The sequence below is a fragment of the Pelobates fuscus genome, chromosome 5 (genome assembly GCF_036172605.1).
Source record: "Pelobates fuscus isolate aPelFus1 chromosome 5, aPelFus1.pri, whole genome shotgun sequence".
NCBI lineage: Eukaryota > Metazoa > Chordata > Amphibia > Anura > Pelobatidae > Pelobates > Pelobates fuscus.
The window spans coordinates 130,337,184-130,350,781 of record NC_086321.1 but is presented as its reverse complement, the minus strand read 5'-3'; the positions used below and the strand labels follow the sequence as shown (position 1 = coordinate 130,350,781).

General features: G+C 37.6%; 1 protein-coding gene across 2 annotated transcripts in view; it reads left to right on the top strand.

The window, feature by feature from the left end:
- Positions 1-9,223, top strand: part of TMED2 (transmembrane p24 trafficking protein 2) — a 14,987-nt gene extending 5,764 nt beyond the window's left edge. Inside the window, exons 2-5 of one of the 2 annotated variants that reach the window (XM_063454296.1) lie at positions 1,087-1,279; positions 2,265-2,285; positions 5,435-5,542; positions 7,745-9,223. In XM_063454296.1, coding sequence (XP_063310366.1) covers positions 1,087-1,279; positions 2,265-2,285; positions 5,435-5,542; positions 7,745-7,869 — 447 coding nt within the window. In that variant the 3' untranslated portion in view covers positions 7,870-9,223. The remainder of the gene's footprint in view (positions 1-1,086; positions 1,280-2,264; positions 2,286-5,434; positions 5,543-7,744) is intronic. The other variant, XM_063454297.1, reaches the window with a different exon arrangement.
- The last annotated feature ends 4,375 nt before the right edge of the window (positions 9,224-13,598 follow it).

The window sequence follows — 13,598 nt, the reverse complement described above, 5'->3', positions numbered from 1 at the left end:
CAAATGCTCATGAACTACTGTCTATATGTGCATTTCACTGTTGGGATTCTTCAGATTTGTTTTATGGAGACCATTTACAAGAAAATTCAGTACGTACATAATTATTTTTACGTTACGGCTGCCATTGTTGGTTTGAAATTTGTTAAAAATAAAAAAATAACCAGATTAAAACAAAAAACCTTTTACAGACAACTGTAAGTGTGGTTATAAATGTTGTTTAGATCAAAGATCCCCCCCCCCCCCCTTATAGTTGTGCCGTTGTTAATTTTGTTCAATTAACCATCAGTCACAGCCATGCTGTAGGTTTCTGGGTGATGTATTGATAGCGTTGTTGGCGGAGCAGAAGTAAATAAGACTCTAAGATGTGATGTTTTATTGTTGATGTATTAAAGGGCTTCACGGCTCAATTACAAGGTTTGCCAGGGTTAGCATGAGTAAATGTGAGAGACCTAGGTTGCAGTACGAGGTTAAAACTGTGTGAAGATGGAAGACATGGGGGACTGGTGTTGAATGATACCTTTTTATGGCATGAGAAACACAAGGAGTGTGGGGTTACCTGTGAGACACAGTTTATCTAAAAATAGGACACTGAGTTTGTTGCTAGTTCTTGTGGATATGAGTCATATCTTTTATTGCTAATTTAAAGGAACGCTTATACACCCTAAAAAAAAAAAATCCTGCTGTAGTGGTTTTGGTACCAATAGTGATCTGGTGCTGTTCCAGTGTATGTTGCCCAAAAAATTGTAGAACAATTTGATAGGTTACCTGGGACTTGCCAGGTGCTGAGCTAGGCAGAGCCACATTCATGGGCTGAAATCATCAGCTGAGCAGTCTCAACCAATGACCATGGTCCTGTATTGGCCATCCATAGAATAAGAGAATCCAGCATGGCAGGAGAAGCCTGGATGTGGAGCAGGGGCAGGTAAGGTGTAAAACCGTTCTAAAAGGGTTTGACAGATTACACAGGGAGAGCTCAAGGTCACTCCTGGCAGCATATCCAGTAGAGTTCTCTGTGGTGTTCGTTTAAGTTTAATATGTGTAAACAAGTTATCATTTTCATTAGTGCTAAACAGATGTTTCTTTCAGATTACTGGTCCAGACAATAAAGGCATATATAAAGGAGACAGAGAGTCTAGTGGGAAGTACACATTTGCTGCCCACATGGATGGAACCTACAAATTCTGCTTTAGTAACAGAATGTCAACAATGACTCCTAAAATAGTGATGTTCACTATTGATATTGGAGAAGCACCGAAAGGCCAAGATATGGAGACAGAAGGTAAGGGTGTTTTTATTTAGTTTTTTGTTTTTTGTGTGTTTGTAGGGCGGTGAGTTATACAGACGTAACTTGTAGCCATACTTTTAAGGTTCTTTCTATCATGGCCTACTCCATTCACCAATTTTTCTCTTCTTTACTGAAACATTTTTTTGAACCCAATTATTTATATAGTGCCAGCAAATTCTGTAGCACTGTACAATGGGTGGACTAACAGACACGTAATTGTAACTAGACAAATGGATGCCCAGGAACAGAGGGATTGAGGCCCCTGATCAATGAGCTTACATGCTAGAGAGAGTTGGGTAAAGTGACACAAAAGTAGGGGTAATGAAATAGGTTGCTAGAAAAGTATTCACTGAGAACTTGGGTTATTAATGGTTTTATATAAATATATATAAATGGAACAATACATACATTATATATATATATATATATATATATATATATATATATATATATATATATATATATATATATATATATATATATATATATATATATACACATACATTTTTTTTTTTCTATTTTTCTCCCACTTCAAATTTTCTGTCCATAGATTTCTCATTTAGTTCTGAACATTAAAACCCAGTTTAATACCTTCAATGTATTCTGGGGGTGGAGAAATGTTTAATGCAGTGAGCCAGATGAAGAGACCTCCTTTTCCTTTCAGACTAGAGTTTCATAATTTGTTTAAGAAGGTTAGACACCAGCATTCATTTTTTTGGAGCACTGATTCATGTTGGGTCACTCCCAGTCTTGTGTCTACTAGAGAAAGTAGCATACTAAATACTCAAAATTCTAAGCATTGTATCACATTTAAGGTTATGAAGCTATGAAATGCCTGGTTCATCTGGTTTTACTAGACACACAGTAGTTTTTTTTTCCCCAAGTTTTGAGCACCTATACTGATATTACTCTTTATATCTCACTGCATATCTTGCGATTACCCTCTGTTATCTGATTTCATATCTTGCACTTCTCTTAGGCGGCCGAAACACATGGGATGGTATGGTTTTTTTTGTTTGTTTTTTTTCCAGTTTGAAAGCTCATTTGTTATGCTTCATTGATTTGTGTTAAGAAAACTCCATGCACTTATTTTCCTAACACCTTCCTGTTGGCATGGTAATGATGTGTATTGTTAGAAAGAAGAGGATTTAATTTGCTTATCTTAATAACAAGTCCTAACATTGCAGCTTCTGCAGTACCTTCATGCTGCTGAGTCAGCATGTGAGTTGTCTTTTTAGTCCTGGGTCTGAAAAGAACATTTCATTTTGAGTTCTGTGTGCTAATGTTTTGCATTTTTTAAATTGGTTATGCATTTTAGAAAAGCATGTGGTTTGCAGAAGCATTATAATCGCTACAGTATCTGGTAGGGTTTTTTTTATAGATATGTCTGTGTGATCTCCCTCAGGGCTCTCTCTGACCCTCGAAGATTGACCTCTCGCATATTGCTTGGATAATGCAAGTTAACTTCATCAATAACCGTCCAACTTTGGATGGCAATGATGAACTGCAAATCCTTACGAGTTCCCCTTAACATATTGAATATGTGAAATTACGAAGATCTTTGTATTTGATCAAATTGTAAGGGTTAACCAGCGTTATTCACTTAAGTGAGATTTTGTCTAAAGATTCGGCATTATTACTCCTCCGCGCCGGTCCGGTCAGCTCCCCTGTCAGCTCCAGTGTAAGTCTCGCGGCCGCACTATGACCCAGCGGCTCTCGCGAGAGTTACAGTGGGAGCTGACCGGACAGGCGCGGAGGAGAAGGGAGCTGGCAGGAGAGGTAAGTAAACGCTCTCTGCAGCCCCAACAGCCCCAACGTCTGTATTATGGTAATGTAAATTGCCATAATACAGACATTGACTCGAGTATAAGCCGAGTTGGAGTTTTTTCAGCACAAAAAATGTGCTGAAAAACTCTGCTTATACTAGAGTACATACGGTACTCTGGGAGGGCACTAGTGCTGTAGAGGTTATTGTGCCTGGATTGTTTCTTTAACCCCTTAAAGGACCACTCTAGGCACCCAGGCCACTTCAGCTTAATGAAGTGGTCTGGGTGCCAGGTCCAGCTAGGTTTAACCCTTTTTTATATAAACATAGCAGTTTCAGAGAAACTGCTATGTTTATATAAGGGTTAAGCCAGCCTGTAAATCCTCAGGTGGCTGTCTCACTGACAGCCGCTAGAGGCGCTTGTGTGATTCTCACTGTGAAAATCACAGTGAGAGCACGCAAGCGTCCATAGGAAAGCATTGTAAATGCTTTCCTATGCGACCGGCTGAATGCGCGTGCAGCTCTTGCCGCGCATGCGCATTCAGCCGAAAGGGAGGATCGTAGAGGAGGAGGAGAGCTCCCCGCCCGGCACTGGAATAAAGGTAAGTTTTAACCCTTTACTCTCCCCAGTGCCCAGCGGGAGAGGGTCCCTGAGTATGTTTTCCTGGCACTATACTGGTCCTTTAAGGACAGTCAGTTATACAAGTTGTAAACAAAACCTGGAATTTGCTTTATATGTCAGTTAAACCATAATTCACCTCTTTCAAATTAAGTACACCCACACTTAATATATATATATAATTTTGTTCAGGGGAAACAGGGCTTTCATTTCAAATATTTCTATCTGAAACACAATTTCATATAAAAAAACAAAAAAAACTGAGAAATTAAGAAATTATTCAAACTGGGGTATGTCCAGTCTTTCGTAGTAGCCACTTGGTCACAAACCCTTGCTCAAGTTAGCTCATATTAGTTTTTTTGCACTTTCATTGATTTATATCATCGTCATTATACATTTTACTGCTCTAAAACACTTATATTTGTGTTCAGCGATGTGTCTCATGAGTAAAACAATATCATGCATGTACAGGTTCTATGGAGTTCAAATTTGCCAGATTGGTTATGGTGCCTTTGTGCCTGTATGGCAGCCCAGGAATGAGATTTAAATGCGGGGCGGCAGAGTACCCCCTAACGGCGCTAACCGTTAAATAATCTACCAGTGCCCCTCCCAAGATTAGATTCTGGATCTGCCCTTGAACGGCAACCTTTTCTGCTGAACTGGGGGCCCAGTATATGCCGCTACGCTGTACATATATACAACCTAGAATTTTTTTTGACTTGGGGCGTCTTGGAAAATATTAGTGGTGGCTGGAACCTAAAAAGTTTGGGAACCACTGGGTTAGACTATAGAGACTGTTTATTTTTAAACCCTTTCTGATCAAAGGTACATGTATATGGCTGAAAGATCCTGTCAAATACTAAAGCCAAAGATGAGGTTGGTTTCCTTTCAAATCTTGTTCACGTTTATTGTTATGTTAAAATAGTTCAAGTGATCATTGTCCTTTAAAATATTGATATCCAAGTTGATCTTAGTTTTAATGAATTGTCATAAGGAAATCCCAGTTTTAATGGGGTACTTGTTACCACTGCTACAGGGTGACATTGAGTATGTTATATTTCTACAGTGTCAATGAGTATTTAAAACTTGCATGTTATGACAGGGTGGTAATAGACTTGAATATTCAACTGTTCATGACAAGATGGAAAAGTGTTTTGGAAATGTAGATGGGTGTTACAGAAATTAACGATCTTAAAAATCACTCAAACAGTATACTGATGGTACTTGGTTCCCTCAAAGCTATTTAAAATATATATATATATATATATATATGTGTGTGTGTGTGTTTATTTATTTAGGTACTGGGTGTGACTATGAACAATGGCTTGCATTTGGTTGCAATGCTGGATTCAGATAAGCTTACTATTCAAAATGGTGCATAATATGGACAGCCTTAAACTAACGAATACTATGCAAATCATTACTAATAGCTGTATGTCTGCTGACCTTGCATTATTGGAAATACCCAGTGCTACCTAGTATCCAAAAAAAAACCAATGCAACTGATGAAAAAAAAAGTATATATATTTTTTTTATTTCTTCCAAATGAATTAAGATTTGAAAGGAATTAAAAAGTCATTGCCTACCGATATAGGAATAAAGGCTACTTAATATTGGACATGCTATAAGGTTACTATTCGGAACAATTTAAATATGTTGAAGATGGAAAGAGTAACACAAAAAGTTTTTATAGTGCAGTCATATATAGCAGTATTCATTTTCCCAACTAGTGTTTGCATTTACCATTTTTATTCTTAATTCACAGCACATCAGAACAAGCTAGAAGAAATGATCAATGAGTTAGCGGTGGCCATGACAGCCGTTAAACATGAACAGGAGTACATGGAAGTACGGGAAAGAATACATAGAGCAAGTGAGTATTCTTCCACTTAGCCATTACAGGAGCCGAACTGATAAACTAGCATGGTACTAAATTCCCAGTTTTTTTGCCCAGTCGGTATGATTATCTTGAGATTCCATAGCAGGCATTAGTAGTAGTGATCTCATGTACAAGAAGGTCTGTTTATACAACACATTCCTTTTATTATTATAATTGGTATTTATATAGCGCCAACTAATTCCGCAGCGCCTTACCATATTCGCATCCAAGGTAAGAAGTGATACTCGTATCACATGGTTGCCTTCTTTCATGAAGGTGGTGCAGGTCACTGCTGTCACCATAACAACTGCACAGTGCTGTAGTGGTTATGGTACTTTGGGTATTACTTAAATGTGCTAATCCCTCTCTAGCTACCAAAAAAGTAAAGTAGCTGCTCTTTTATTTTAATTTTTTTTTTAATTACTTAATGAGTGTGGTGTCCTGGGACTGCTTCTTCTGTGATATGTGCAAAAAACTAAATCAAAGGGATGTGAGGCAATCAAGAAGCTATTAATGATATCCGTGAGAGCACTGTATATATGCTAGTGGTTTGTGGCATACTGTACTAGAGTATACCACGTGTGCACTTGCCGCTTTTCATTCTTAGAAAATAAATTGATTGAAAAGCACTAATCTATCGGTTTTTAATATTTTCTGAAATGAGAATTGGCGAATACATCTATTTGGGTGTAGCTTGTGGCACAGGCTTCAATTAAAAACACTTTAGAGAGAGGGGGAAAAAACTAGCTGTTGCTATCGTGAAAAAGAATATTAGGACTATTTTTGCATGATGCTGTATTGGTGCATTTTTGCATCTTGAGTGCCTGAAGTGTCCCTTTTAACCATTCACTCAATCTGACAACTAGGAACATATAAATGTTAAAGGGTTACTCCAACCACCATGATCTCTTCAGTGATTTGAAGTTGTTGTGGTGGTAGGAATCTGGATGTGCTATATTTCTGCTTCGCCTGGTTTCAGTGTCAGGCATGCAAAACTTAATTGTACTGATTTTAAGGAGGGGGAGGGGGGGGCTCTAATCGCAATGCTTTACAGGGTTTTGTGTGTGTGTGTGTATATATATATATATATGTGTGTGTGTGTGTGTGTGTGTGTGTGTGTGTGTGTGTGTGTGTGTGTATATATATATATATATATATATATATATATATATATATATATATATAGTAAAAAAAAGAGATCCAGCGCAGTCACTTATCAACTAAACAGCTACTTTGATGCTGACCGATTTGACTAGTTTTATTAAAAAAAAAATAATGGGGGTTTAGTTACACTATATGATCATACATTGCATAAGCCTGCCACAAACGTCAATGTACCCCATCTTTGGCAGGTCCTACTCTCACTGCCAACTGTCTACTAAATGAGCTACTCACTTGGGGAAATCCTTCCATCTCGAGTTCTCTGCAGTACAGGGCTTAAATAGGGTCCTGAGATGAGACACCTGTGACAGGGGGCGGTGCAAAACCAAGGAGCTGGCTAGACTCCCAAATATAAATGGGAAAACAAGGGGCTGGCTGCACTCACCTAAACATGCTTAAATGGGGTGCTGCTGGGGGCCAATAAGTACAGTAAAAATAGAAATCCAGCGCAATCACTTATCAACTAAACAGCTACTTTGATGCCAACAGATATGACTAGTTTTATTAAAAACACCTAATTTATGAGGCTTATGCAATGTATGATCATATAGTGTAACTAAACCCCCATTATATTTTGCCTAGGTGAGGTGTTTTTAAATAAAACTATTACAATCTGTGAAATTTGAAATCATTGTTTAGTGAATAAGCAAGTGCGCTGGATTGTGTGTGTGTGTGTGTGTGTGTGTGTGTGTGTATATGTATAGGGTAAGGGTTTCAGTAACCTTTTTAGAAATCGTCATACAATGGACTCAAAGTGACTCTTCAGACTTGCATGCAATGCTTGGGCAATTTGTGGGTAGATGTTAAATTTTTGTTCAAAATGTGTAAATAAAGGCTATAATGCATGTGTATATATTATAGTGACTTGTACTCTTGGCAGTGAAAATATTATATTTCGTAACCCCATGTATGTGCTGAAGCATCAGTAATAAAAAAAAAAAAAAAAAATCTGTCTATCTGACCTATTAATGGGATATAAAAACCCAAGAGAAGTAATAGAATATATATTGATGCTGTTGTATATTCTCTTCACAGTTAATGACAACACGAACAGCAGAGTGGTTCTCTGGTCGTTTTTTGAAGCCCTTGTACTTGTTGCAATGACACTGGGACAGATCTATTACCTGAGGAGATTTTTTGAAGTCCGACGAGTGGTTTAGAAATGTCAGTTTCTGTGGGGGATTTTTTTTTTTTTGTCATCATAACCGATGATCCCAGACTCGTAATATAATTATTTTTTCTGAAACCATCAAGTTGGTCTCCATAACTTTAAAGTTTAGTTATGTTTACTTTTAAAATGCTTGCTGTTGACCCGATTTAAAGGTCTTGTTACATATTTTGCTTTCCTAAAATTCCACTTGGATGCTGAAATGAAATATGTGACAAGACTGCTGTACATATTATTACGGTACCCGTCCGGATTGAAAATCTAAACCATATATTTGTATCACTTGTAATTTATCCCTTGCAATAACAAACTCATGTTCTAAGGAGGATGCTAATACGCAGAGAAGAGGGTTAATGACTAGACTGAAGAGAATAAGCAACGGTCATGTGATCTGTTAACATCAAAATAAAATATTCTTTTATGTGCTATATTGATGATCTACATTTTATATCCTTTTCTAGTAGTACATCACAAAAACCATATTGGCCTCATTAGGGTCAAAGTGCTTAATCCTCAAACGGTTGGATAGATGCAAACAAATGTAACATGCACAGGAATAAAATGTTATTTAGCTCCCATCTTGAAACAGGGGCATTGCTTTCAAGATGAAGAGTATAACTGTATTTGAATATTTCTTGTTCCTTACATCAAATCTATAGTATTTTCTGATGTGCGAGCACTCCTAAAAGGTATTAATTATTAGTATAACATGTCCATTGCCCTTAGGCTAATACCAGTAATTGGCTTTTCAATAATAAATACAGCAATGAGCCATTGTAACAGTAAAATGTCAGTCACTCAACATTCACAGACTATTTCAAGAATGTTTCATGCCAATACAACTGATTTGAGGTTACAAGTAGTAAAACCTTTTGATTGATCTTTGTTAAATTGAAGTAACCAATAACTCAATTGTGAACCCATTAAATATTGCATGATAGGCAAACAAACATATTATATATAGCATGTATTATATCCATCTATAGAATGTAATACATGTAGATTTTCTTGAATTGACTACTAGACTTTTTTTTTTTTTACTCGTTCATATACAGACTAAATAACATTTAGTGTTGGTTGTTTTTTGGGTTTTGTTTCATAACTTTTAAAAAAAAATGATGATAATTTTTATTATATAAGAGCAACCAAAATTGACACACATGAGTTTCCTAAATGTAACGAACGCTTCACCATTATGCTTTGTGACGACAACTCCTATACTTGATATTTTTGTTTTAGCTACATGTGGATTTTCATATATTTTTGTAAGGAACCAACATATTATGTTTTGTCAATGAATGAGTTTCAATAAAAAATGGCTTCCGGTGTTGGTTTGCGGATCAGGATTATGTAGTGAATGATATTAATTAGTTGCTTGTGATTTTTCTTTTTTCCTTCTCTCTATATGAAGGAAGTCTTTACAAGCAGCCCAATTTGTTTTGTACAATTTAAGTTACATTTTCTTACAAGTTTTCATGTTAAAAGGAACATTTTCAACCTTGGGCAAAACCTCTTTGGCGGCAGGTTTGAGAATACTGACCTAGTGATATTTGTAACTCTGTTGCCTGTCAATTTGCTGTTTGAATATCACTTCTAAATTATCTTCAAAGATGTAAATTTTAAAAAAAGATGCTTACATAAATATTACCCAGGTTCAGTGGAAAAATAAACACAACATTCTTTAAAAGAATAGTCTCTTTGTATTTGTACTTGTTATACATTTCATTATGGTGTAATCTCCCAAAATAAAGGGACACTTCGAGCAATAAAACATCCTTAACGCATTTGATAAGTTTTGGACTCCTTAATACTAGTTTAAAAAAAAAAAAAAAAAAAAAATGTTTACATGCTCAAATAGGGATAATTTCAAAATGGTAAAATGGTTTGCAGCACTGTCACTGTAAGCATGCTCCCTTACCCATTTGTTTTTTTCCGTAGCTACAGACATACACAGCTCATCCATTGACACACTGGACAATGAGCTAAGCTACAGGAGCACAAGTAGGCAGCATCAAAAGAAGAGGACGCAAAAGCAAACATCTAGAAGAATATATTTACATGTCTATCTGTACCTATGTATGTCTTTATTACAAATGTCTACTAAAGATGCTTTCATAGTCCTCTGTTTTGTAGGTTCCTAGGGCTTGTGAAACAGGAAAGGCAGCTTGAGCAACTCAAACCAGAGTGTCTCCCTTTTCCAGTCGTGATAAAATGGTATGCAGGAATATAGTGTAGTATGTCACTTTTTGATAGGAACAAAGATAAAAGTAATGCATTTACAGTTTATGGAGCGAATATTTAGCTCCAGGTTAATAAGCCTGGGCAGTACAATCCCTGACTATGGATATGTGGTCAGTGTCTTGATCCAATGGGGATTAATCCAGGAGTATGTAAGAGAAACAGAATATACCCTATAAGACTGTAAGCGCGTTTGAGCAGGGTCCTCTTCAACCTATCGTTCCAGTAAGTTTTCTTGTAATTGTCCTATTTATAGTTAAATCCCCCCTCTTAGAATATTGTGAAGCGCTACGGAATTTGTTGGCGCTATATAAATGGCAATAATAATAACAATAATACAGTGTAGGTAAACTGGGTATATATATGTGCACACTCACATTTTTAGGAGCTTTCTGATGGCTCCTATTAAATAATGCGTAGTGGAATGATCCCCACTCTTGATTAATATGGTGGCAGCCAAAAATCGAAAGAGGCAGATGTTATATGCCTAGCTAGACAGAGATGGAGGCCTAAAATATTATAAAAACGAGGGCAACCACCAAAGCTACACACCCTGCAAGCTGCACTAAGATGGTGCCACAATGATTCCAAAATGTATCCCTAATATATCCCACCTCTTGACAGGTAGTATTGTAATGATGTATCGATGTTATTCACTTTACCTGTCTGTGGTTTTAATGTTGTGGCTGATCACTGTATAACAGGAAATTAAAGGAGACTACATCCAGGATTCTGTTAAAGACCAGAGTCATTCGGGTGTAAACCAAGGGGGATTCTATTATTCTCTGTAAAAGTAACATTAGAGCTGGGAGGATAATTTAAATATGAACCAGCCCTGCACTCTGTTTGTGGAATAAACTTAGAACATTCAGTTCACATAAGTAGTCATTGTGGTTGTAATAACCTAAAATTAAGTTGAAGGAAGGCAAAAGACAAAACTTAATTTAGATCAAGCCAGCAGTATTGGCCCTGTGGGACATGCAACTTTTGTATATGAGTAAGTTGTGCGGTATGTTAATGCATCAAAACATGAGGTGAACTATGCCCTTGGTGTATAAAGTATGTTCTTGGTGACCCCAATACTTTTATGTTGACATCTAAATTAATCTTTACCTTTTTTTTTTTTTATTCTTTATTTTTGTGGTGCAATCAGTGAGTTCATATGCTTGTTATGAAAGGATCCCTCAAGCCATAAATAAGGTGACAGATTGTTAATTAGCAATCATGGGTTAATACCCCAATACATAATAGCCCTAGAGAGAGGTCCTGTTCAGAAGTTTTCAGTGTCCTCTCTTAGATACCCATGTGCAACAGAGCAGTAATTTTGCACGTAATAAGTGAATAAGAACAGCTGAGACCTCTAGTGTATGAGGTATCAGACAGGTCACATGAACATACCGTGTTCAGGATAAGGGTTGTAAGCGGTATGCCTAGATAATAAGAGCAGCCCTAATAGCAAATAAAAAAAATATAATAAACACCCCTCAATTATAAGGGAACCCTAAATGCCTGACACATATATGAACGGGTAGCACACTCAATAATGTGCCCTAAGTGACAAACTCCTGATAAGTTACAGAGAGACTTCAGCAAATACCCGGGAGACACTGGGTGCAGCCAAATCAACACAAACGTTAGTAATAACGAGGTAAATGGGCTGCTGCAGTATCCCAGTAAACCTTAAGTAGCTCTCCGGGTTTCGCCTGATGGGAGTTGAAGTCCACTCCACACTGTTGCAAATAACAAAAAAGGAGAAAAAGGGAGGACAAACACTAATAGCAGGTATAATATTAGCAAAAATTGGCAAATAATGCCATGGGAACATAAACCTCAATCAAAGGATCCCTAAAGCCATAAATAAGGTGACAGATTGTTAATTAGCAATCATGGGTTAATACCCTGATACATAATAGCCCTAGAGAGAGGTCCTGTTCAGAAGTTTTCAGTGTCCTCTCTTAGATACCCATGTGCAAAAGAGCAGTAATTTTGCACGTAATAAGTGAATAAGAACAGCTGAGACCTCTAGTGTATGAGGTATCAGACAGGTCACATGAACATACCGTGTTCAGGATAAGGGTTGTAAGCGGTATGCCTAGATAATAAGAGCAGCCCTAATAGCAAATAAAAAATATAATAAACACCCCTCAATTATAAGGGAACCCTAAATGCCTGACACATATATGAACGGGTAGCACACTCAATAATGTGCCCTAAGTGACACACTCCTGATAAGTGACAGAGAGACTTCAGCATATAACCGGGAGACACTGGGTGCAGCCAAATCAACACAAACGTTAGTAATAACGAGGTAAATGGGCTGCTGCAGTATCCCAGTAAACCTTAAGCAGCTCTCCGGGTTTCGCCTGATGGGAGTTGAAGTCCACTCTGATGAGCTGCGGGCGAAACGTGCACGTCAGGGGCCTTTGATCCAGCTGTATCTCCTACTCTCTTAGCACATCATGGCAACAGGGATACAATGGATCCAGAGTGGACTTCAACTCCCATCAGGCGAAACCCGGAGAGCTGCTTAAGGTTTACTGGGATACTGCAGCAGCCCATTTACCTCGTTATTACTAACGTTTGTGTTGATTTGGCTGCACCCAGTGTCTCCCGGTTATATGCTGAAGTCTCTCTGTCACTTATCAGGAGTGTGTCACTTAGGGCACATTATTGAGTGTGCTACCCGTTCATATATGTGTCAGGCATTTAGGGTTCCCTTATAATTGAGGGGTGTTTATTATATATTTTTTATTTGCTATTAGGGCTGCTCTTATTATCTAGGCATACCGCTTACAACCCTTATCCTGAACACGGTATGTTCATGTGACCTGTCTGATACCTCATACACTAGAGGTCTCAGCTGTTCTTATTCACTTATTACGTGCAAAATTACTGCTCTTTTGCACATGGGTATCTAAGAGAGGACACTGAAAACTTCTGAACAGGACCTCTCTCTAGGGCTATTATGTATCAGGGTATTAACCCATGATTGCTAATTAACAATCTGTCACCTTATTTATGGCTTTAGGGATCCTTTGATTGAGGTTTATGTTCCCATGGCATTATTTGCCAATTTTTGCTAATATTATACCTGCTATTAGTGTTTGTCCTCCCTTTTTCTCCTTTTTTGTTATTTGCAACAGTGTGGAGTGGACTTCAACTCCCATCAGGCGAAACCCGGAGAGCTACTTAAGGTTTACTGGGATACTGCAGCAGCCCATTTACCTCGTTATTACTAACGTTTGTGTTGATTTGGCTGCACCCAGTGTCTCCCGGGTATTTGCTGAAGTCTCTCTGTAACTTATCAGGAGTTTGTCACTTAGGGCACATTATTGAGTGTGCTACCCGTTCATATATGTGTCAGGCATTTAGGGTTCCCTTATAATTGAGGGGTGTTTATTATATATTTTTTATTTGCTATTAGGGCTGCTCTTATTATCTAGGCATACCGCTTACAACCCTTATCCTGAACACGGTATGTTC